General features: G+C 47.7%; 1 protein-coding gene across 1 annotated transcript in view; it reads left to right on the plus strand.

The window, feature by feature from the left end:
- The first annotated feature begins 4,138 nt into the window (after window positions 1–4,138).
- The window catches only part of NWD1 (NACHT and WD repeat domain containing 1), a 65,097-nt gene continuing 43,474 nt past the window's right edge, over window positions 4,139–25,761 (plus strand). Inside the window, exons 1-6 of the mRNA XM_043464442.1 lie at window positions 4,139–4,241; window positions 10,684–10,981; window positions 15,265–16,537; window positions 20,981–21,184; window positions 22,714–22,873; window positions 25,003–25,120. Of these exons, the coding sequence (XP_043320377.1) occupies window positions 4,173–4,241; window positions 10,684–10,981; window positions 15,265–16,537; window positions 20,981–21,184; window positions 22,714–22,873; window positions 25,003–25,120 (2,122 nt within the window). The 5' untranslated portion in view covers window positions 4,139–4,172. The remainder of the gene's footprint in view (window positions 4,242–10,683; window positions 10,982–15,264; window positions 16,538–20,980; window positions 21,185–22,713; window positions 22,874–25,002; window positions 25,121–25,761) is intronic.

Consider the following 25,761-nt stretch of genomic DNA (forward strand, 5'->3'; position numbering starts at 1 on the left):
ATTAGCAATGACCTAGACAGCGCAGAGGTTTTTGACTTTGGGGAGCGTAGCCCTGCAGAGTAGACGGCATCACCCCCTTTTTATGGAGGGGGACAACAAGGATGCTTGGCACAAGGCCATACGATGAAGCCAAGTGGTAGAAAATAATCTTAGAATCCAGATTTGCCCTAGGCAGGGCTGCCAGATTTATCAAAAATAAGAAACCAAACTACCACCTTAACCAACAACACCAGGACACCCAGCTCAATTTGCATTTGAAATAAATAACCAGTGATCATTTAGTATAAGATAGTGTGCAGACGGGCTTCTCTGATGGCTCAGCAGTAAAGACTCTGGATGCAATGAAGACTGCCTGCAATGTAGGAGACATGGATTCGATCCCTGGGTCAGGAAAATCCCTTGGAGAAGGAAATAGTGACCCACTCCAGTATTCTTGCCTGGGAAATCCCATGGGCAGAAGAGCCTGGCAGTCTATGGGGTCGCAAAGAGTCAGACAGGACTGAGTGAGGAAACCCCCACCACCAGTGCGCAGAGAGGGACATACTTATGCTAACAAGTGATTTGTGTTACAAATTGAACAGGGCTTATCAGAAATGCAAATTCTGGAGTTCAGGGAGTGGGCTGTGCTTATGCGATCAGGTTTCTCTTTGCTTATCTGAAATGCAGATCAATTGGGTGTCCTGTATTTTATCTGGCAACCCCAACCAAAGGTGAACAACCATACTGCTTAGCTGGGTCTGAGGGGTTTCCTGGGATGTGGGATTTTTAGCACTAACACTAGGAAAGTCCCAGGCGTAGTTGGTCTTTCTGGAATGCCTCCTATTTTTTGTAGCTTTTGATTCATCATGAAGGGTCCTAGCCTATGTAAGAGTTGTTGTTGTTCAGTCACCAAGTCGTGTCCGACTCTTTGCAACCCCATGGACTGCAGCATGCCAGGCCTCCCTGTCCCTCTCCATCTCCTAGAGTTTGCCCAAGTTCATGTTCATTGAGTCAGGGATGGATCCATCCAACCATCTCATCCTCTGTCGCCCTTTTGTCCTTCTTGATCTTTCCCAGCATCAGGATCTTTTCCAGTGAGTCAGCTCTTCACCTCAGGATGCCGAAGTATTGGAGCTTCAGCTTCAGCATCAGTCCTTCCAATGAGTATTCAGTGTTGATTCCCTTTAGGATTGACTGGTTTGATTTCCTTGCAGTCCAAGGGACTCTCAAAAGTCTTCTCCAGCACAATTCAAAAGCATTAATTATTTGGCACTCAGCCTTCTTTATGGTCCAACTCTCACATCTGTACATGATTACTGGAAAGAACATAGCCTTGACTATATGGACCTTTGTTGGCAAAGTGGTAAAGAACCCACCTGCCAATGCAGGATATGTAAGAGACACAGGTTTCATCCCTGGGTCAGGAAGATCCCCTGAAGAAGGGAATGACAACCCACTCCAGTGTTCTTGCTTGGAGAATCATCATGGACAGAGGAGCCTGGCAGGCTAGGCTATACAGTCCACAGGGTCACATAGACTCAGACACAACTAAAGTGACTGAGCTCACACTCTAGGTTTGTCATAGCTTTCCTTTGGAAAAGTACATGAGGCAGAGCTGTGAGACAGGGACGAGTTCTGAGTTTTTCCAGTTCCTAGCCTCCGTGCCGTTCCTTGCAGATATGGACGCAGAGAGGGAAGCCCTACAGAGCACCGCCTACCCTGAAGTGCAGACCTTCTGCCAAAAGCACGGCCTGATGTTCGAGGTAACTGCCCACCCGCCCCTCACTGTCTCAGCAACCTGGGCGGTCACACGGGCTCCTTGCTCAGAGGGGCCCCACACCTGAATGACAGATGAAAGTCCTCTGAAAAAGGCAGGTGGCGAGGTCGTGGCCATGGGCATGGCAGTCAACCCAGGTGGTGTGGCAAAGGATTAGGAGTGGATGCCTTGCAACTCTGCTCCTTGGGAGTGTCACTTTTTTTTTTTTTTAATAAGATTTACTTTCTTTTTCTTTTTGGCTGTGCTGGGTCTTCATTGCTGTCTGTGGGCTTTCTCTAGCTGCAGAGAGCAGGGGCTACTCTTCATTGCTCCCAATGCAGGGGACCCAGGTTCGATCCCTGGTCAGGGAATTAGACCCCACATGCTGCAACTAAGAGCTCACATGCCACACCTAGACCTAGCACAGCCAAATAAGTAAATAAATAAGAATAAATACCTAAAAAAATGATGGTGGGGGCTGTGGGTGTGATGGATACGCAGGCTTCTCATTGCAGTGGCTTCTCCTGCTGTGGAGCAGGAGCTCTAGGACATGTGGGCTCAGTAGTTGTGGTTCCCAGGCTCTAGAGCACTGGCTCAGTAGTTCTGGAGCAAGGGATGAGTTGCTCTGTGGCATGTGGGATCTTCCTGGATCAGGGGTCAAACTTGTATCTCCTGCATTGGCAGACTGATTCTTTACCACTGAGCCACCAGGGAAGCCTTGCGTGTCACTTTCATTGTTGTTTTGTCCTGTCCTCCAGCCCTCCCTACACCGGAACAGCTTTAGGGGGTGTCTAAGAGGGCTGTGGGCTAGTTGGGTGGGTATGCATGTAAGACGTGCACCAGCTGGGCAGTCACCATGGGCCCCAGATAGAGTGCACCTATCCCAGGGTGGGGCTGTAGATGCCGGCATGTTCCTAAGCGGAAACTGATAAACCGTCTTTGGAGTATCAGCCTTAGTTGATGCTATCTCCTTGCCATTTATAACAGTCATCCGGGGAGTCTAGCCACTGGACCACCAGGAAATTCCCTCTACATTACTAAGAAAGAGGCAACGCAGGGTGGGAATTCGCCTCTGCCCTCCACTGATCATGAGACATGATTCAATGGCAGAAACACTATAAAGGAAGACATAGGTGCTAAGCACTGATGAAACGCCCCGTGTGCATCCCTTTAATGTGTGACTAAGGCAATAAACACCCTCAAGATGCAGGCTGGGAGACAGTGGCCTGGAAAGATGAAGTTTCTGGTGCAGGCCCAGTTGCTGATCCTTTTTCCTTTTCCCTTTCCTCCTCCAGCCACATCCGGTACTGTAGTCCTTTTACCCCATGCTGTAGTTTATTAGGAATTTTATGTCCTTCTCTCTGGACAAAAGAATTGAGGGAGACATGGCCTGTTCTGAGTCCCACCCACTCTCTCCTCATCCCAGCTTTCTGCCGGGTCAGCTTCACTGCTTGAATTAAACCATTCTACTCTGCCCCACCTCCGGCCAGTAGGCCAAAAAGGACCACAAGCATGCAGTTGCCCAGGAGACTTTGCCACGTCTGATTCTGGCCAAGCAAAAACCCTACTTTGCAAAGAAAGCTCTGTGAACAAGTGTGGAAGTGTCCTCGTTTAAAAAGGAACAGTTTGAAAATGCCCAAGTTCTTTTAAAATGTTTTAAAATATTTCTAAGTAAACGTTTGAGTCTGGAATTTAAATTTTCAGGAAAATTGCCTATAGGATAGAGTCTCCATATGCCTCCCACCCACCCACTTTTTCCCCTGTTGTGACCATCTTCTATTACCGGAGCATGTTTGTTATGACTAAGAAATGGACATTGGTACATTGCCTTTAAGCAACTGCCAGACTTTTTGACTGTCGCTGTTTGTGTCTCTTTTCTGGCTGGAGAACTGTTACATTTAGAAGGCCAAGGGGCTCTGTTACATTCAGTTGTTCCAGCTCCCCAGTCTCCTGTGGCTGGGACAGCTTCTTCTGTCCTTCTGTACGAAGGTCTTCTCCTTGGTACTCATGAGCAGCACAGTTGTGGGGGAAATTGCCTGGGAGTCCCATGGCATACCTCCAGTTTGGGTCTGTCTGATATTTTTATCATGATTACACTGGGATTACAGGTGTCATTCAAGCTCTTTTAATCCAGACATCCCTCTTTGAGGAAAGGTTGTCAAATTACTGAAAGAGGGCCTTCTCTGGTGGTAAAGTGGCTAAGACTCCAAGCTCCCAAGGCAGCGGGCCAGGGTTGGATATCTGGTCCAGGAACTAAGATCTGGCTTGCTGCATAGCACAGCCAAAAGTAAAAAATGACTGAAAGAAACTTTATGCCTTTATCAAAAGGAATGGAAAAACATCACCCATACTGCCACCTTCCTGACAAACCCATGCTTGTAATTTCCAGGTGGTTGACCTGCGGTGGGGTATTCGGGACACTGAGGCCACTGACCTCATGACCACGGAACTGTGCTTGGAGGAGCTCGACCGGTGTCGGAAAACATCCATAGGGCCAGCTTTTGTTGTGAGTCTCTTGGGAAGGACAGATTAACTCTTAGTCCTCATTCTAGCACCAGGATATGGCTCCGTTTCTAGACCAAACCCATCAGTGGAGGGAAGTGGGTGGCATTTCTGCTATCACCCTCAATCTTCAGAGCCTGCCCATGGCAGACATTGCTAATTGATCACAGCACCCATTTTTCTGTAGAGCTAACTGGAATCCAGACAGTAGCAGTCAAGTGGAAGCAGCAGGTGAGTGGGAGAGCAGAGTGCTGAAGCCCAAAGGAATCTTAGAATTTGCTCTGAGCATTCCCACATCATCAGCTTTGTTTGGGGAACTTTGAGACCCTAGAAAACCATAAAGAACGTGAAAATCTACAGGGTATGCAAATATTTTTTCTCCCGTGTGCCCTGTGTTATTGGGAGCAATCTCTATGGCCCTTCTTTGAGCCTGCCTCAGGAGCTAGCTTCTTCTGACCCTAGGCAAGACTAATCAGGGTCTTCTCTCCTCCCCAACTAAACTCTCTCTGATACCAGAACAATCTCCAGCTCACAATTAATGGTTTAAGTTATAATCACCAAGTGATATTCCAAAATTTTGATTTATTACATCACCAAGTTTCAAATATACCAAGAACTAGAGAATTTTGGCTCATAAATCCTAGAGCGGGGGTCAGCAAACCACAGCCCATGGGGCAAATCCAGCCTTCTACTTGTTTTTGTAAACGAACCTTTATTGGCACACAGCCACACTCATTCATTTACATACCACCCTAGGCTGCTTCCAGTTTCAATGGCAGAGCTGAGTGGTTGCCACAGAGACCATCTGTCCATCAGCCCTGAAAATATTGGTTATTAGGCCCTTGATGGAAAGTTTGCCTAAACCTGTCCTGGAAAGTAAAGAGAGAAAATGTCAAGAAAGTATCTTTGCCCAATATATCTTAATCAAAAACAAGCTTTGAGCAGCTCCCCCAAAAAAATTTGTCCTGGAGATAAGAATATAGCAAGTAAAAGAAGGTGGTCTCCATTATAAAAGCTGTTTTCTAGGGAAATAAAGACAAATACATGAAGCCCATTTGGCCTTAAAATTGCCCTGCCCAGTGGGCGTGCATGTGTGCGAAGTCTCTTCAGTTGTGTCCGACTCTTTGCAAACCTATGGATTGTAGCCCAGCAGGTTCCTCATCCATGGGATTCTCCGGGTAAGAATACTGGAGTGGGTTGCTGTGCCCCCCCCGCCCCCCCGCAGGGGATCTTCCTGACCTAGGGATCGAACCCGTGTCTTTTACGTCTCCTGCCTCGGCAGGCAGATTCGTTACCACTAATGCCACCTGGGAAGCCCTCTGCCCAGTGGAGTAGCCACGAACCACATGTGGTGATTCAAGTGAATTAAAATCAGGCAGAATTAAAATTTCAGTTCCTCGGTTGCACCAGCCGCATGCCAGTGGCTCAGTGGCCACATGTCTCAAGTGGCCACCGTGTTGGACAGCATGGGTATGAACACTTCCAGCGTTGCTGAAAGTTTTAGTGTTGCTTTAGAGATTACATCTCCTTAAAGAAAAACTAAGATCTGGGTGGCAGATGTGAAAAGCTTTACTATGTATTAAGTGTTATCTGTACAGTAACCACTCTGCTTTCCTTCTTTCCTCCTATAGTTTTCTTTGTAGGTTGACATCAATTTTTCTTTCTTTCCTATTTTGTTGAGCTGTAACTGACATCCAGCACTGTGTGGGTTTAAAGTATACAGCATAATGACTTGATTTACACATATTGTGAAATGATTATTAAATAATATTAGTTGACACCCAGCTGCTCATATAGATATGAAAAAGGTAAATAGTGATGAGAATGTCTAGGGTTTACTTTCTTAGCAGCTTTCAAATATACCCTACAGTACTGTTAACTGCTGTTGCCATGTAGTACATAACATCCCCAGGACTTACTTATCTTATAACTGGAAGTTTGAATCACTTGATTTCATTTCTTTATACTTTATTGAATTCTTTATTATTTTTACTTTATGGGTGATTTACAAGTTGTGTTGGTTTCAAGTGTATGGCTAAGTGATTCAGTTACATACATCCATAATGACTCAGCAGGTCAAGAATTCATCTGCAATGCAGGAGTCACAGGTGACTCAGGTTTGATCCCTGGGTAGGGAAGACTCCCTGGAGCCTCGAGGAAGTGGCAACTCATTCCAGTATTCTTGCCTGAAAAATCCCACGGACAGAGGAGCTTGGCATCAACACAACTGAAGCAACTGAGTATGAATGCATAGATATGTGTATACTTTTTCAGATTCTTTTCCCTTAAAAAGTTGTTGCAAAATAATGAGTTTATAGCTCCCTATCTTAATTATTATTGCTTTAAAATACAGTCTAATATTTGAAAGGCTCTACCCTCTGAGTTGCTTCCCTGGTGACTCAGTGGTAAAGAATCTGCCTGCCAATGCAAGAGATGTGGGTTTGATCCATAAGTTTGGAAGATCCCTTGGAGAAGGAAATGGCAACCTACTCCAGTGTACTTGCCTGGGAAATCCCATGGACAGAGAAGCCTGAAGGGCTACAAAGAACCGGACACAACTGAGTGATTAAGCAACAACCAAATCCTCTGACTTACGTATCTCCTTTGTGAATTTTCCCCCCAGTCTTCTGCTTTTGCTGATGGTTGAGACTGATGATTGATCATTTTGTTGAGTTTCAAAGGAAAAAAGAAAAGAAAAAAGTTTTGTAAAGAAAAAAGGGAGATGGGGAGAAAAGGAACTCCAGGAGGACTTCCATTTTGCAACCAAAATTGCAGGCAGCCAAAAGCGCAACGCAGCTTCCATGTGGCATGGGGGAGGGTGGACGGGAGGGAGGGTGATTTCAGAGCTTCCCCTAGGCCTGAAAGGCCCAGGGACTTTGCAGATCCTTCCAGGAGGGTTCCTTGGGCCGCAAGCTGACCTTTAGCTACTTCCTGTGTTCCTCCTGAAACAGGTATCTCCCCTCTAACTGTTGAGAGTCACAGCTTCATTCTCCTTCAGTGGCTCTGGTTTAGGGGGCTTTCCACAAAACTCAGAGATGCAGTGGAGGCCCTTGGAGAGGCACCTCTCTGGTAAATAAGTCATTAGGCAGTGCTCCCCATGGAACTTCCTTCTAGAAGCTCTGGGTCTCTCGAGTCACCTGCAGCTCCAGCATCTCCAGAGAGTTGCTCCTGGTGGTGGCAACTTGAGCTTCTTTCAAGCTCCTCCCATTCCTGTTGCTCTGGTCTTACAGACAGAGTGCCTTGTATCTTCTGCCTCCTTCCGGAGAGCATGTGGTTGGCTGGCTACGTCTTTTCCAACTCCTCTTGCTTGTCCAAGGCTCTTCCTTCAGGAAAGGCAGTTGGAGAGTGGAATCCTCTTCAACACCTTGCTGTTACCAAACCAAACTTGGATCCACATGCCCACGCAGAGTAAAACCAATCTCCCAACATTGAGTTGTCATGAAGGAAAGCACAGCATCGACTGCAGGTGCCAAGCAAGGAGCCCAGGGCAGCTGGTGCTCCAAACCCCTGAACTCCCAGCTGACTTTCAGGAAAGCATTTTTACAGGCCAGGTGAGGGAATAGAGTTGCGGGGTATGGGACCAACTCACACGATCCTCTGATTGGTTGATGGTGAGGTAACAGGGTGGTATCACAGGGGTTAACGTTACCAGTCCTAAGGTGCCATAGGTCTGGGGGCTATGTGTTCATGATCATCACGAAGTGAATTTCTTCCATTTGGTGAGGGTTTTCTCACTGGGCTTCCCTGGTAGCTTAGACAGTAAAGAATCCACCTGCAATGCAGTAGACTTGGGTTCAGTCCCCGAGATGGGAAGATCCCTTGGAAAAGGAAATGGTAACCCACTCCAGTATTCTTGCCTGGAGAATCCCATGGACAGAGGAGCCTGGTGGGCTACAGTCCATAGGGTTGCAAAGAGTTGGACACAACTGAGCGACTCACACTTTCCTTTTTTTTTTCAAGACAAGTCAGGAAATGTGCATCAGATACTATTTTCTATGTATTTCAGGGAGGAGCTAAAGGTGAGGATATGGGGGTGGGGTCTGTCCCCTAGGGTCCGGCTCCATTACACCATCATCACAGATTCCAGTGATCCAGGTTTCCCAGGTGCACACCCCCTGGAATATTCTGGTATGTCCCAGTGAAGAAGGGAGGGTTGACTGCTTCCATTTTACATAATGAAGAAACTCAAGACTTTGGGTCCACTGTCCTAGGCCTTCTCCAGCCCAGTTCTGTTGAATTCCAGTTTGCACCTTCTTCAAGCATGCTTAGGGTGGAAAGAAGGCCTCCTATATTCTTGCAGTAAGATCAAAACCTTAGGGTCTCTGAAAGCCCTGCAAAAGCATCCCAGGGGATGGCCTTATCTCCCTGTACTGCCCCTTCTTTGTTGGTCCTGTAGACCCTGTCTTTCCCGCACAGTATATCCCAGGGCCTCTGGATGTACTGTTCCCCGGCAGGCCCCCTGCCAGGGGCATTCCTTCCCGTGTCTTATTCTATAGCTTGATCCTCACTCCCTCAGGGGAGTTTCTCTGACTCCACAGCCCTCGTGTGACCTAATTTGCCTTTTCCTCTTAGGAGGATGACAGCTGAAATACTGACACTGGTGCAATTCTCAGACTGAAGCCTGTTTCTCCTGTTAAGACTCTGAGGTCCAGGAAGGCAGGGGCCCAACACTGTTCGGTCACTGCTTTCTGCTAGCAGCCATCATGAGTTTGCCTCAATATACATGTTCGGGGAAGATGTTCTGCAGGGAAGATAGTCTGCATTGGAATCTCACCATCTCCCTTTCCAGATTGGCTCTTTTTAAAAAAATTGTTAATTAGTTTAGTTTTGGCTGCTCTGGGTCTTTGTTGCTGCACGTGGGCTTTCTCTAGATGCAGCGAGCAGGGGCTACTCTCTGATTCTAGTGCACTGTCTTCTCATCGCAGTGGCTTCTCTTATCACAGAGCACGGTCTCTAGGGCATGAGGGTTTCAGTAGTTGTGACCCGTGGGCTCGGTAGTTGTGGTACGCAGTCTTAGTTGCCCGGAGGCATGTGGAATCTTCCCAAACCAGGGATCAAACCCATATCTCCTGCATTGCCAGGCGAATTCTTTACCACTGAGCCACCAGGGAAGCCTGGAAGGGCTTGTTACTTGCAACAGGTCAGGAAAACACCAGAGACTTTTTCCAAAGCAGTGTCTCCCTGAGCAGCAAAATTGAGAAAATTTTAAGCCAAGGGGGCATGCATATTCATGAAGTGATTTGAGCAGAGGTGAATTCAGCCTAGAATTGGGACCAAGGTCCACAGTGTCCAAGCTTTGGTCGATTGAAGTCAGGAGGGTCTACACCATCACCCTATATTCCACCTGGGTAGGAGTCTTAGTTCCTGCACAACTCAAAGATATTTTATATGTATATCCTTTGAAGAGGAACTAGGTGTCTGTTTTATCACTGTGTTGCAAGAAGGGGAACACTTTCCAGGGCCCAAGAGCAGGCTCCTGTCCAATACTCAGAAATGAATTGTCCGAGGAGACATACATGTTGACAAAGCAAGAGACTTTATTGGGAAAGTATGCCCGAACAGAGAACAGTAAAATACGGGAAGCCAGGAGAACTGCTCTGCCATGTGGCTTCCAGTTCCTGGTATTATGGCAATTGGCTTGGTTGCTGGGTTGTCTCTGGCCAAGTACTCTGACTCTGGGTCCTTCCTGATGGTGCACGCATCACATCAGCCAAGGTGGATCCCAGCGAGAAGGATCCTGGGAGGTTGGTAGGATATATGAACTAGAGTCTCTTTGGTGTTGTTTAGTTGCTAAGACATGTCTGATGTTTTTGCAACCCCATGGACTGTAGTCCTCCAGGCTCCTGTGTCCATGGGATTCTCCAGGCAAGAATACTGGAGTGGGTAGCCTTTCCCTTCTCCAGGGGATCTTCCGCAACCAGGGATGGAACCGCATCTCTTGTATTGCAGGCAGGTTCTTTACCGCTGAACCACCTTTTGACATTTCCCGTCTCAAGGGGTTCTGCATCCCTTACCAGGACCCCCTATTAACTCATGCAGGTGGTCACTATTGGGCCTGGCTAGTGTGGGTGGCTTTAGTCAGTGGTTCCCCCTAACATATGGACTATTGGACTGTTTCTTGACTGCTTTTCCTTTATTCCTGCATCGTCTCACTTCCCTTAAGATAATGAATTACTTAGATGTGTTCAAGGGCAAGCATTGAGGCCAGGCTTCAATCACAAAATGGCTTAGGCCAAAATGGTTTCTCTTATGTCAAGAAAGCCGTTACTGGTTCTCTTTCTCTGGGGACCCCTAATCGATCTGCTTACATTAATCTAATTATCTGTGTGGAACAACCACCAGGCTCATTTTAAGGGCTCGGCATGACTCACCCAGGGTCACTGAGCTAAATGCCTAAGCCAAGACTTGAACCCAATGCCACCCCTCTCCACCCCTCTCTCCTCTAGGCCCTCGTGGGTGACCAGTACGGCCCCTGCCCCATCCCCACGCGGATCAAGGAAAAGGAGTGGGAGGCGCTGAAGGCTCACCTGACCGCCAGACCCCGGGACCTGGAGTTGGTGGCACAGCGCTTCTGGCGGGACGAGAACGCGGTGCCTCCCGCCTACCTGCTGCAGGCCCTGGGCCCTGGGGAGGCCTCTGGGCCCGAGGAGGCTGCCCTGATCTCTGCACTGCGCTCCGGAGCCCAGGAGGCCCTCAGGCTGGGGCTCATCAGCGAGGAGCAGTGGCACCACTACTACCGGTCAGGTGAGGCTGCCCAGACTCCCCTCGGGGTCCCCGGGAAACGCCCAGGTGTTCAAAATACACATCACGCTTGAGCCAGACACCACTGCCTGCAATTCTATAAGTGCCAAACCAGCCTAGCTCCCGGAGGCCCAGTTCTGAGAAAGACTGTTTTTCTGATCCAAGAGAGTGTAGTCACCTCCTGGTTAATTTCAGCCTCTTAGGGTTCTTCTCTCCTGGCTCCTTTCCTTCTTTCAGGCAGGCTCCTGGCTTTGGGGGACTTGTCCTAGGATGACCACCATCCCCATAAACCTGAGACCAAGACCTCCCAGGATTCAGGGTTTTTAGGGCCAAACCCAGGACAGTTCTGGGAAAACTGGAAGAGTGGGTCACCCTAGGCTAGCCGAGAGCCGGCTGCTACTGAGGAAACTGTCCTTCATCAATGTACCTGTCTCTGAAAACTGAAGCACAGGCAGAAGGAGTCTCTTTTGTCCAAGGAGGGGAGTAGAGTTTCCCCACTGTGCTGAGTCCATCACCTAGCTCCCTGCTGGTCCCTTACCTCTCACCTCTCACCTCATCCTCTGCCCCTTCCATCCTCCACACCGGGCTAGCAGAAAGGCGTTCCTAAAAAGGCAGTGAGATCAAGCCATTGCCCCATTGCTTGCTGATTCAGGAAAGAAATAGGTTCTTTCAGTAAGAAACAGGTTTTCATTATTTACGGATTAGTAACGTCAGTTTGCGCTTTATTAGTATGACAATTTACATCACCCACATTATTTTTATATAATTTCATTTATTATTTTGGTTGTGCTGAGTCTTCTCCCTTGCTGCGCAGGCTTTCTCTGGTTGCAGAGAGTGGGGGTCACTCTTCAGTCGCAGTGCACCAGCTTCTCGTTGCGGTGGCTTCTCTTGTTGCAAAGCAGAGGCTCTAGGGCGTGACAGCTTCAGTAACTGCAGTGCGGGCTCAGTAGTTGCGTTTCCCGGGCTCTAGAGCACAGATTCAATAGGTGTGGTGTACCAGCTTAGTTGCCCTGTGGCATCTGGGATCTGCCCGGATCAGGGATGGAACCCGCGTCGCCTACAGTGACAGACAGATTCTTTACCACTAAGTCACCAGGGAAGCCCTCACATTATTAAATATATGAATTTATATTATCCAAACTAATAACTATATGAATTCATGTTATCCATGCTACTAAATATATGAATTTGTGTTATAAAATATTAAATATATGGATTTATATTAACCACACTATAAAATATATAAATTCACTTGATCAACATATTAAATATATTGATTTATTTAAAGGTATTGAATGTAGTCATTTATACTAATACTATTTTATTAAAATATATTGACTGCTATTTATCATATATATAGTCATTCTAGTAATGACATATCCAATTTTTAAAAATTTTATTTGAGGATAATTTTAGATTAACAAAAAAGTTACAACGTTATAAAGCTACAAAGATCGTGTAGATTTCTTGTACTTATGTAAGAGTAACATTTTATATGATCGAGGTACATTTACCAGAACTCAGAAATGAACATCAACATTTACTACCTGTACATGACTAGTAACTAGACTCCAGACTTTATTTGGATTTCTACAGTTCTCCCATCAATGTCTTTCTGTCCCCGGATTCCACACTGCATTCCATCCTTTGTCTCCTTAGGCTACTCTGGGCTGTGACAGTTTTTCATGACTGTTTTGAGGCGTACTGGCCAGGCCTTTCATAGAATGTCCCTCAGTCTGGGCTTGGCTGGTGTTTTCTCATGATTTGACTGGGATTATAGGTGTGGGGGAGGAAGACCACAGAGCTGAAATTCCCTCCCCATCCCATCATGTCAGGAGTACCTGAGGCCCACCTGACATCACAGGTGATGCTAACCTTGACTCTTTGGTTAAGACTAGTAATGACAGACCAATTTTGAATACACCTTTTGTGTGTATAATAATAAGTCCACTGTTTATTGAGCACTTACTATGTCACTATAGCTTGCTCTATGACACAAAGCCAAGTGCGCCAATTGTTCTCAGAGAGATATCTGACATTGAGGTCATACTCAGCATCTGGGCTCTGTACTTCAGGATGGGCCCAGATTAATATCTCAGCCCTGCCCTTTTCCAGCCGCTTTGACTTCTGGGAGGCTTGGCGCCTCTGTTTCTTCATCTGTAAAATAGAACTAGTCAGAAGTAGTACCTAGGGGAGTCGTTATGGAGATCTGAAAGGTCCTGTCTCAGCCGTGATCTGATTCAACAATAAGATCACTAAGCAATCATGTCAAACCTCACCCATTAGTAAGTCCCATCTGAAAGAACAAATAGAAATTCCTAGACATCAGCAGAAAGACGAATGGGTGTGGAGGTCAGGGCACATCATAGACAGTACCTTTAGACCATATTATTTTTCAAGCCCATGCTAAACTTTCTTAAAAAAATTTTTTTTATCTTGAAATAGAGTTTCACAGGAAATTGAAAAAAAAAAAAAGAGGAAGAGGTTTCATGTATCCTTTACCAGATTTCCCCAAAAGTAACATCTTGCATAACTAGGGTGCAGTGTTATAACCAGGAAGTGGACATTGTTAGAATACAGAGAGACTAACAGAAACCGTTTGTGCATGTGTGTATATGAGCCTTTTCTTTCTCTGCAATTTTATCACCTGTATAGCTTCAAGTAACCACCATGGTTGATACACAAGCGTCCCTCCCACTGCCATATAGAGCTGCACTCACCCCTCCCCACAAACCCCAGCCTTGGCAGGCCCTAACCCAACTCCATCTCATTTATTTTGTTTCTACCATGTCACAGAAGATAAAATTGCAGACTGTAACCTTTTGTTCCTTCAGCATAATATGCTCAGCTTTCACAAGCATTATTTCATAGAAAATCCTCATAGTAGTCCTTTCAATTTTGGGATTAGTACTCATGTTAAAGGGAGGAAACAGAGACTCAGAGAGGTACAGTGATTTTTCCCAAGGTCACACAGCCTGTTGCTAGCAGACAGATGGTCTTGGATTGGTTCATGCCAAAATGTGTCCAAGAAGGATCCCATTTAAGGACTGTGAGTTGCCTTCGTCTCTGATCTCCATTCATGAGGCTAAGGGGGTTGTGGGGTCAGACCAAGGAAGACTTTTGAGTGGCTCTTGTCTTTGGCTCTGAGACTGAGTCCTGTCTCCAAGGGCCTGACTCACTCAGCTGCAGAGATCTGGGAGCCTCTGATGAGCCCAAGGCAGCTTCAAAAATAACTCAAACCTGATTGCTATTTCAAAACAAAGGCCTCCAAGGAGAAGTCAGTGTGGGCTCTTGGCTCTAGAAGATACAGGTCCTCAGGGCAGCTGCTGCATGCTCTGGGACAGGGGTCAGCAAACCATGGCCCAAGGGCCAAACCCAGCCTACTGCTTGTTTTTATAAATAAAGTTTTATTGGAACACACTCAAACACATTAGTTTGTAAGTTATCTACGGCAGCTTTCACATAGCATGAAATTAACCTTTTTGAAATGAACAATTCCTGCACACCAGTGTTTGAGCTTTTGTTCTCAGTTCTTTTGGGGCCATACTTAAGGGCTATATAAACTCCATATTTAACTATTTTGAGTTTGATGGCATTGTTTTATGATGAGACTGCTTCACAACCATCTGTGTGTTGCCTACACCAAGGTATCTTTGATTTTTCTGTTGTTGTTGTTCAGTTGCTAAGTCATGTCTGACTATTTGCAGTCCCATGGGCTGCAGCATGTCAGGCTCCTCTGTCCTTCACTATCTCACAGAGTTTGCTTAGATTCATGTCCCTTGAGTTGGTGATGCTATCTAACCGTCTCATCCTGTGCTGCCCCATTTTTGCCTTCAGTTTTTCCCAGCATCAGAGTCTTTGCCAACGAGTCAGCTCTTTGTGAATAGTTGCTAAATCAATGCCACTCTTGGTGTGGCCTCTGAACCCCAGTCTCAGCATCACCTGGGAGCTTGTTGGAAATTCACACCATGGGCCCTACCCCGACATGCAGAATCAGAACTTCTGGAGGCAGGGTCCAGCCATGTCGGTTTTTGTGAGCCCCCAAGTGACTCTGGCAAACTGTGGCCTCAAGCCAAACCTGGCCCACTGCTTGTTTTTATGAATAAAGTTTTGTTGGAACACACTGGAGCCCATTCTTTGCATGCTGTCTATAGTTATGCCAAGTGACTCTGGCCCACATTAAGCCTGAATTCCAGTGTTCCCATTCCTGGAATGTGTCTCCCAATTGTCCCCATTTGAGCCAGCTGATGCCATAACACTGACCACACTCTCTTCTACTTTTGCAGTCATTGAGTGGGAAATAGAACGGGCCTTGCTGAACTCAACAGTTGGGGATCATGGGGCAACCATCTTCCTGAGACAGATCCAAGACCTCAATAAGCACATCCTGGAAGACTGTGCCCTCAAAATGGTGGACCGTCTTGCAGATGGTTGCCTGGACACAGATGCCCAGAACCTTCTCAGCAACCTCAAGGAGCGCATTGCTGACCGGCAGCCTGGAGTTCTCAAGGCCCACCACCTAACGTGGAGCCGGGACCTGGTGAACCCCAAAAACAAGGCTCACGCCCGATACCTGAAGGAGCTGGGGGAACAGTTTGTGGCCAGGGCTAACCATCAGGTTCTTGAGTGCCTCCGGGAGCTGGAGGCGGGCAGGCAGGAGTCGGCGTGGCTCTACCAGGAGATCCGCCACCACCTGGGACTCAGTGCCGAGGTCAACCGGACCTTCTGTGGGCGCCAGGAGCTCCTGACCCAGCTGGGGCAGCGACTGCGACAGAGTGATGGCCACCCCCACCCACCCCTGGTGCTTTTTGGACCCCCCGGCATCGGAAAAACTGCTCTGATGTGCAAGCTGGCTGAGCAAATGCCGGGGCTGCTCGGCCGCAAGACAGTGACCATTCTGCGGCTTCTGGGGACGTCACAGATGAGCTCTGAGCCCCGAGGCCTGCTCCAGAGCATCTGCTTCCAGGTGTGCCTGGCCTATGGGCTACCCCTGCCCCCTGCCCAGGTCCTAGAGGCCCACACCAGGGTGGTCCAGTTTTTCCACATCCTCCTCCACACTGTCTCCTGCCGAAACTTTGAGTCCCTTGTGATCCTGCTGGATTCGGTGGATGAGGTGGACTCTGTCCGCTGTGCTAGGAGGATCCCCTGGCTGCCTCCCAAATGTCCTCCGAGGGTCCACTTCATCATCTCGGCCTGCTCTGGACAGCGGGGGGCTTTAGACACCATGCAGCAGGTGCTCACAGACCGAGGGGCTTACTGGGAGGTGAAACCCCTCTCCGGAAACCAAGGGCAGGAGATGATCCAGCTCCTGCTGGCTGCCTCGAGGAGGACACTGAGTCCGGTGCAGAGGGACATGCTCTGGGCCAGCCTCCCAGAGTGTGGACACCCAGGGCGGCTAAGGCTGGCTTTCGAGGAGGCCCGGAAGTGGGCCTCCTTCACTGTGCCAGCCCCGCTGGCCTCCACTGCTAAGGAGGGGATGCAACAGCTGTGTGCCCGCCTGGAGCAGACACACGGGCGGCTCCTGGTGGCCCGCGTGCTGGGCTACATTGAGTCTTCCCGGTGAGTCTCTGCTGTGCTCACTGTTTTGAACTGAGAGAGTACGCATGCATTCTTCTCCAAGGGCTGCCGTAACAAATCACAACCTGGGTGCCTTAGAACAATGGAAGTATATTCTCTCATGATTCTGAGGGCCAGAGTCTGAAATCGAGGTGTCAGCAGAACCACACTCCTTCTGGAGGCTCTGAAGGAGAATCTGTTCTAGGCATTTTCCTTTGTTTCTGGTGTTGCTGGCCATGCTCAATGTTCCTCTGCTTGTAGAAGCATCACTCCAATCTCCACTTCTGTCATCTTGTGGTCCCATCCCTGTGTGTCTCTCTGTCTGAATTTCCCTCTTTTCTTGGAAGGATATCACTCATTGGATTAGGGTTCACTTCTGTCCAGTACTGTTACTGACTGGGGTTCTTGTCGTTCTCAATCAATAGAAATGGATCAGAGACCAGATAAGAAATTCAGGCAAGGCTTTCCTGGTACTTCTGCTGTGAGCACAGGCTTCCCAGGTGGCATCTGTGGTAAAGAACTTGCCTGCCAATGGAAGATGCAAGAGACATAGGTTCCATCCCTGGGTCAGGAAGATCCCCTGGAGGAGGGCATGACAATCCACTCCAGTATTTTTGGACAGAGGAGCCTGGTGGGTTATAGTCCATGGGGTTGCAAAGATTCAGACACGACTGAAGCAATTTAGCATGCATGCATCGCTGCAGCAGAGGGGGAGGGAGAACAAATGACAAATTCCTTTGCTTGCTTGCTCCCAGTGAGCTGGTTCCTTATTCGGGTGAAGGTAGGGGTCGAGCTGGAGGGGTAGCTTAGGTGGTTTGTCCACCCCTTTGGTGGGGTGGTAGGCAGGGGGCATGTGAAACACCCTACTTTTGCTCCCAGCTCTTCAGAAGTGGCAGTTGGGTTTTTGGTCTCTTTCTGTCCTATCCATAATTTCCCCAATGGTGCACGTGTGAAGCTATTTTCAGTTCTTTACAGTTTGTTTGTATTCTGTTGTTCGAGGAGAGCTTTGTCCAGGCGCAAGCACTGCAGCAAAGGGCCCCAGGTCCCAGGTCCCAGCCTGCCTCAGTGGGACCTCATCTTGACCACTTCCCCAAAGACTGGTTTCAAATAAGGTCTTATTCACAGGTCCCCATGGGCATGAATTTTGAGGAACGCTTTTCAGCCCAGTATCAGTCATATCATAAAGTTCCCTCTTTTGACGTGTACAGTTTGGCAGCATTGAGTACATTCACAGTGCTGTGCTACCACTAACCATGAGGAATGGTTCCTCACCCTACAAGGGAGACCCTGTCCCCGTCGGCATTCACCCCTCATCCTCCTCTCCCAGTCCCTGCCAGCCATTAATCTGCTTTCTGTCTCCATGCATTGGTCTAGGTTATCTCTCTTTCCTTCTGTCTGTCTATGTATCTGTCTATGTAGCATCACCAGTTCAATGGACATGGACTTGGGTGAACTTCAGGAGATGGTTAGGGACAGGGAGGCCTGGCATGCTGCAGTCCACAGGCCTGCAAAGAGTTGCAAAGTGTTAGACAACTTAATGACTGAACAACAATACATGTCTATCTATCTGTCAGGGCTTCCCAGGCGGCACTAGTGGTAAAGAACCCTTCTGGCGATGCAGCAGATGTAAGAGGCAGGGGTTCAATCCCTGGGTTGGGAAGATCCCCTGGAGAAGGGAATGGCAACCCACTCCAGTATTTTTGGCTGGAGAATCCCGTGGACAGAGGAACCTGGTGGGCTACAGTCCCTGGGGTCACAGAGTCAGACATGCCTGAAGTGACAACAGAGCACATCACATCATCTCTCACCTATCATGCTGCTGACCCCTAGTGGTTGGAGGCTAGGAACTCTGCTAGCATCCTAGATGATCTGACCCTCAGCATCACAGTGGGAGGCTGAGAAGCTCTGTGTTAGGCATGCATTGTGGCCTTTTCACACACCCTCTGTACAGAGTGGGTAGCTGAGTGTCCGTTGTATATGGCTGCTGAAAGAATGGGATTATACTTGCAAATAGACATCACTGGCCAAGGTCCCTCGGCCAGCATCAAATGCAGGGTGGTGTGACCTCACACACAGAGCCTGTCTGCAGCGCAGGAAAGGAAGGTCCCATGTTGGGGGGCAGGTGAGGTGCCTGCTTTGGGTCCACATTGTCAAGGGATGTCTTGGGGAGGAGAAGGGCTCTTAACCTAGTGGTTCATCTGTGACCTTAGGCACATCCCCCAGTGCACATCTCTAGCACCGTCCGATAGAGTATTGGCAATGAGGGCAATGCTTTATATCTCGTTGTCCAAAGTGGTAACCACGAGCCACGTGTGGCAAATAAACACTTGAAAGGCAGCTTATCCATCCCAGAAACCGGATTTTAAATTTCACTAATTTTTAACTTTCAATGACTGTGTGTGGCTGGGGACAACTATACTGGACATCGTAGCTCTAGACTTGAGGAGACACAACATCTTCAAGAGCAGGGATGGAATTGAATTCCTATTCCCCTGGCCATCCAGGACCATGAATACACAAACCTCAGTTTCCCCATCTGACAAACGGAAGAAGGCCCCCTCCTGCACAATTCCAGCTCTTGAGGGCACCTTATCAGAGGGGCTCACATGCTCCAAGAACCATCTCTCCCCTGCCACTTACCTTGTCTTTCTCCTTCCTGTGACTTGGCTTATCTTCTTCCTAGCAACTGGTGTTACTGTTTGTGTGTGTGTGTGTTTTTTTTCCCGGTTGTTTTCTATGTGGCTCTCTGCACTAGAAGATAAGCTTCGTGGGCCCCTAGCTCTCTGTCCTCCAGGGGGCAGCACAGAGATGACACTCCATGAACAGGGGTTAAGCAAAAGTGCCCATGCTTTACTGATGTCATGGCCTTCCAGGATGCAGCCCTCTGCTTCTCTGAGAATGAATGGACTGGCCAGGTCCCTACCCAGAGGGATGTGATGCCAGAGAAGTGTGGGGCTGTGCTTCCCTTGGATATCCAGGTTGAAAGCCTCTTGGGATGTCGCATTTTTTTGATTTGGTGGACAAGCCATTCATTGTGCCTGAAACCACAAAGAGAGAATCCAAGCCTGGTTTGTATCGAGAGTATCCTGAAGACTGAGAAAGAAGATTTTATTGTTTGTTTGTTTGTTTTTCCTTATGGCTGCACCTCGAGGTACATGGCTTCCCTCATAGCTCAGTTGGTAAAGAATCTGCCTGCAATACAGGACACCCCAGGTTCAATTCCTGGGTCAGGGAGATCCGCTGGAGAAGGGATAGGCTACCCACTCCAGTATTCTTGGGCTTCCCTTGTGGCTCAGCTGGTAAAGAATCTGCCTGCAATGTGGGAGACCTGGGTTTGATCCCTGGGTCGGGAAGATCCCCTGGAGAAGGGAAAGGCTACCCACTCCAGTATTCTGGCCTGGAGAATTCCATGGACTGTATGTATAGTCCATGAGGTCGCAAAGAGTTGGACGTGACTGAGCGACCCTCACTTTCACTTTCGAGGTATGTAGCATCTTAATTCCCAAACCAGGGATCAGAGCTGTGCCCCTGCATTGGAAGTACAGAGTCTTAACCACTGGACTGCCAGGGAAATCCCAGAAGATTCTATTCTGAAAGAGGAAATGTTTGAGGAAACACTGGACCACCCCATGTAAACCCCCATGTTGTGGCTCCCAGGAATATTGGTTTGGAAAGACCTGTCAAGAGGAGGAAAGCAGATTAGGGAGACGGCCTGGCTACCCCAACGGGGAAACTGTGGAGAACACCACCAGTGACATAGCTGTGATGAGATGATCTCAGTGGAAGAGATCTCAGAGAACACTGATGTTAATACCTACCTCGATGGAAAACAGAAAATTACAAGTGAGCAGGTATTCTGTATGTGTAAAGAATGTGGGAAGTGTTTCCAGCAAAATGAAGACTAATCGATATCAGGGAGTTAAAAACACACACACACAAGGTGTTTGTATTCCTTGTAAGCAGAAGCCAGCCTCCCTCTCTCATCTGCTTTGAAATGAACTCTGCTTGTTCTCCAACCCAGAGGAAATTTGTGGCAAGTCTCAGTTTTTCCAGGCAAACGCTTGCAGCTATTATGAAGGCCACTCCAGTCCGATGCTTATCGTGTTTAAAGCCACTTCCTTTTTCAGGCAGGAACACACGGAGGTGGTTTATGCATTATTTTCCTAAGTTACTTATCTTCCTGTGCCACTCGACTCATCTGAGGTTGGCGGAGGGATGGTTAAGGGTTCTGTAGGTATGAGAAAGAAGGAAAGACCAGGAAATGCCTTACTTGATGGGTACAGCTGGACCCAGGTGTGAGTATCAGCTAGTGGTAGGCACTGTCCAAACCTTCAGTGATGGGCAGGATGCCATAGAGCTGGTCACATCTGTCCCTCCCTCGGCTTCTGCGTCCTCCAAATGCAGGAGACACAGGCGTGCTCCCATGTCCGTCCCTCCTTTCCACAGGCATGGGCTCTCAGAGGCGGAGCTAAAGGATGTCCTGTCCTTGGATGACGAGGTCCTGCAGAGCGTGTACCAAGACTGGACCCCACCCAGCAAAGAGCTTCTGCGTTTCCCGCCCCTGCTGTGGGTGAGGCTTCGTCGAGATCTGGGTAACTGCTTGGCCAGGCGCCCCGTGGATGGCTTCACCCTTCTGGCCATTGCCCACAGGTGAGTCGAGCGGTTTGGTGACACTGTCTGGGTGGGACTCCAAGAGCAAGGACTCACTGATTGGGTTCCTCTTTGTTCCAGATCCTTCTTCATTCCCCATTCCCAGGGAATCAAGTCCACTTAGCGCAGCATTCAAGGGTCTCCCCACCATGAGCTCCAACACAGCTAACTTGTTTGTTATCATGATTAGTCACCCCACGCGTCTTGTGGGCTCCTAGCTCCCTGGCCAGGAATAGAATTCGACCCCTCCGCAGTGAAATTGCAGAGTCCTAACCACTGGACTACCAGGGAGCTCCCACAATGAACGACTTCTTTAAATTGAGGAGAAATTCACATGAAAATCATCATTTGAAAGCGAACAGTTGAGTGGCATTTAGCATATTCACCTGTTGTACAACTTTCACCTCTGGTCTACTTCCAGAACATCCCCACGGCCCTAAAAGGTACCCCATCCCCTCCTCCCCCAGCCCCTGGCAACCACGAGTCTGCTTTCTGTCTCTCTGGATTTGCCTGTTCTGGACTTTTCACGTGGATGTGATCACACACAGTGTGGTCCATTGTGTCTGGCTTATCTCACTCAGCGTAGTATTTCCGTGGTTTATCCATGTTACAGCATGTGCTAGTGCTTCATTCCTTGTTATGGCTGAATAGTACTCCCTTGCAGGCACGGATCACACTTCATTTACTCCCTCACTCGTTGAGGGACACGTGGTTGTTTCTACCTTTTGGTGATTGTAACTAGTGCTGCTATGCATGTACAAGTTTTTATTTGAACACCTGCTTTTCCATTCTTTGGGGGGTATATACTCTGGAGTGAAATTTCTGGATCATATAGTGACTTGTCTTATGTTTAATTATTGAGGAACCCAAATTTTCCGATTTTAAATTGGAAATCCCATGGACAGAGTCTGGAGGGTATTAGTCCATGGGTTCCTGAGAGTCAGACACGACTTAGCAACTAAACCACCACCATAGTTAATTCACAGTTTTGTGTTAGTTTCAAGAATACAGCAAAGTGATTCAAATATATACATATTATTATCATATATTATATATGTTATATATATAAATTAGTACTTAGATCTAAATTATCTTATATATTATTATAAGTTATTTGTATATAAATGATCTTATATATTATTATATATTATTTATATTTATATATTTTATCTTATATATTAATATATTTTTATACATATTAGTATATTCTTGTATACATTCTTTTTCAGATTCCTTTCCGTTATAGATTATTATAAGATACAATTCCCAGTGCTATACAGTAGGTCTTGTTGTTTACCAAATATTTCTTTTTTAAAGTAAAATTATATAAGGAAAAAGGTAAGATGGGCTGATTTAGAGACAAATGGTAGGTAACAAATAGTGCAGGCGGTCAGCTGAGCCAGCAAGCATCTAGAAGGAGTTTAGGATGGACTGGCATGGGGGCACCACTTCCTGGGAGAGGTGGCCAGTCGCCACCTCTGAGCTCACCCTGCGCCCCAGGCCCATCAGCCCGTGTCTCCTCTCTGCAGACAGCTGGCCGAGGTGGTCCGAGAGCGCTACCTGTCTGGGCCTGAGAAGGCCAAGAGTCACGGCGTCTTGGCTGACTTCTTCTCAGGGGCCTGGAGCCAGGGCATCAAGAAACTCATCACCCTGCCACTTGTGGGAAAACCCCTGAACCTGGACCGCAAGGTGAGGTGTCCGGGGACCCCTGCTCCCCACTCCCAGCCTCCACACTTCTGTGCCCACAAGGCACGTGCCTCCTTCCATTCCTTATTTCCACCCCAGATGCCCTCTGCCTCCTTTCCTTATTTTCTCACAAAGGATGAAAAGTCCCCAAACATTATCTGAAGGATGGGGAGCAGCAGAGGAGGAATTTACGCTCCACTAACTTTCCAGATGAAAAAACAAAATCACAACGTTTAAAAGCTTATCTCCAAAGTCGTGGCATTCCAGAATTTTAATTCCTTGTGCTCTGATTCATCCTGAAACACAGCAGTTTCCTCCTTGTGTGTGTGTGTGTGTGTGTGTGTGTGTGAGTGTGAGTGTGTGGGGTGGGTGTGTGTGTGTGTGTGTGTGTGTGGGTGGGTGTGTGGGTGTGGGTGTGTAAGGGAGTGTGTAGGGGGAGGCAGGTTGATGTTTTCCTTGTGAATTTCCTGATACAGTTCAATTTTCTGTCATTGGTTCTCCCAAAGTGTTACTCATTTTAAAAATAGCACTTATTTAGTTTCCCACCTAGGAGAGTCGTGTGTAATTGTTGGAGATCACAGAGAGGATCAAACAGTATAATAAAAGCTAAACCCACAAGTCCCCGCTCTGAGAAGAGCTGCTCCCACACTTCCAGTCACTAGTCACGTATTTCCTTCCAGTCTTTCTTTTGTACTCAAGAGCTGTAAGACTTGGGTCCTTAGCTTACAAGTTGCCATTTCTCTCTCTTTTTTTTTTGCCTTTCAAATACCTCGAGACCCAGCTCAAATGCCTCTTCCTTCAGTAAGTCTTCCATAATTTCCTTCCTTTTGCTTACTTGTTCTTTTTCTTCTTTTTTTTTTGCCATGCCACGCAGCTTATGGGATCTAGTTTCCAAACCAACGATCAAACCCGTGTCCCCTGCAGTGGAAGCGCAGAGTCCTCACCACTGGACTGCCAGGGAATTCCCTTGACTACTTGCTCTTCACTCCACGTTCCCTTCACTCCGAGGCAGAACTCAGACTGTTTATTTATTTACTTTATTTTTGTCTGTGTTGAGTCTTTGTTGCTGCAAGCAGTCTTTCTCCAGTTGCGGAGCGTGGGCTCTAGGCATATGGGCTTCAGAAGTTGCAGCACTTGAGCTTAGTTGCTCCTCTGCACGTGGGATCTTCCCGGACCAGGGATTGAACCCGTGTTCCCTGAATGGGCAGGCAGATTCTTAACCACTGGATCACCAGGGAAGTCCAGAACTCAGACTTTTTAAAAGACGCTTTTAGTTTCAAAATCATTTTAGAGTCACAGACTAGTTGCCATGAGTGTAAGAGTTCCCATGGACACTTCTTTTAGATTCCCCTATTGTTAACATTTTCCCTAAACATAGCACAGTGACTACAACTAGGGAATACACTTTTAAGTCTTTTATTATAGTTCGATTTTTCTTTTTCATTTTCCCTCCTGGACAGGGAAGCAGGCAGAGGCAGGGCCAGGCCTGATTCTTTCTCCTCTGGTTTCTCATAGATCCCCTCCTGTGTGCCCAGAGCTCCTGCAGGCTCAGTCTCTTTAGGATGCGGTTTGCCCCCTTCCTGGTCTCATAGCCTCAGGACCTCCCGCTCCAGTCCATCTTCCCCAGCAACGCTTCTGACCATCCAGTCTGATCATGTCTCTCCTCTAGCACCTCCCACGGCTCCCCAGTCTCCAGTCCAATCTCCGCAGCCTGATGTTCAGTGCTTTTGTGATCTATTATCGTCAACCTCCCTAGTCTCATCCCAACCACGATCCTTCACTCTGCCTTATAATTCAGCCTTCCCAAACTCTGATCCTGCTCTCTCCCACCACTGGGCCTTTGCACATGATGCTCCCTTGCTCTGAAATGCCATCATTTCCAATGTTTTTTTTGCCAGACAGGCTCCTATTTGCCCTGTGAGACCCAGTTTTGATGCCCCTTGGATTCCCGGAGCCCCAGACCCCTCCTGTCCCAGCCCAGCCTGTGTGTGGGTATGTGAGGGTGTCTCCATCTGAAATCATGTCACTGTCCCTCCAGCATCACCTGGCACCTGGCCTGGCCCATGTTTGTGGAGTGAATGAATGAGATTGTGTCTTAGTGGCCTGGCTGCCAGCTCTCTCCTCCTCTGCAGGTGGCCCCTCAGCCCCTGTGGTTCTCCGACACGGTTGCAAACGTGAGGAAGCTGAAGGAGTTACCCTACCACCTGCTCCATGCGGGCCGTATCGAGGAGCTGAAGCAGGAGGTTCTGGGTAAGGTCTCGGAGGGGGTTGCGTGGGTCCCCGACCCTCTGGTGCTCCCACTTTCCGGAGCCTGATAAGGTGGAAGGGTGAAGGTTAAAATCTCTGGCTCCTTTTAAGGCAATAATTCTCACCAGGGGCGGTTCTGCACCATCACCACACCCACCTACACACACACCAAGGGACCCTAGGTGATGTCTTGAGATATTTTGGTTGCAGCTGGCATCTAGGGCTAGTTGATAGTATAGAGGATGAGAAACTATCTTACAATGAGAGAGACCCTGTCTACCTATCTGTCAATCTATCATCTACCATCTCTATTTATCTACCATCTAGTATCTAGTATCTATCTATCTATCGCCTATCTATCTGCATCTATCTGTAATCTGCCATATCTATCATGTCTTTCTCTCTCTATATATATAAATATAAAATCTCATCTAACATATATATCTCTCTCTACCATCTGTATCTATCATCTTTTTATTTATCTAACCAATATCTATCATAACTATCAACCTACAAACTACCTATATTTCTATCTCTCTACCATTTATATCTAGCATCTTTATATCTGTCTATCCATCCATCTATCTATTTGCCTATCAATCTATTATCTCTGTTTGTGTGTGTGCGCGCTCCATTGCTCAGCT

The sequence above is a fragment of the Cervus canadensis genome, chromosome 4, assembly GCF_019320065.1.
Source record: "Cervus canadensis isolate Bull #8, Minnesota chromosome 4, ASM1932006v1, whole genome shotgun sequence".
In the NCBI taxonomy this organism is placed as follows: Eukaryota; Metazoa; Chordata; class Mammalia; order Artiodactyla; family Cervidae; genus Cervus; species Cervus canadensis.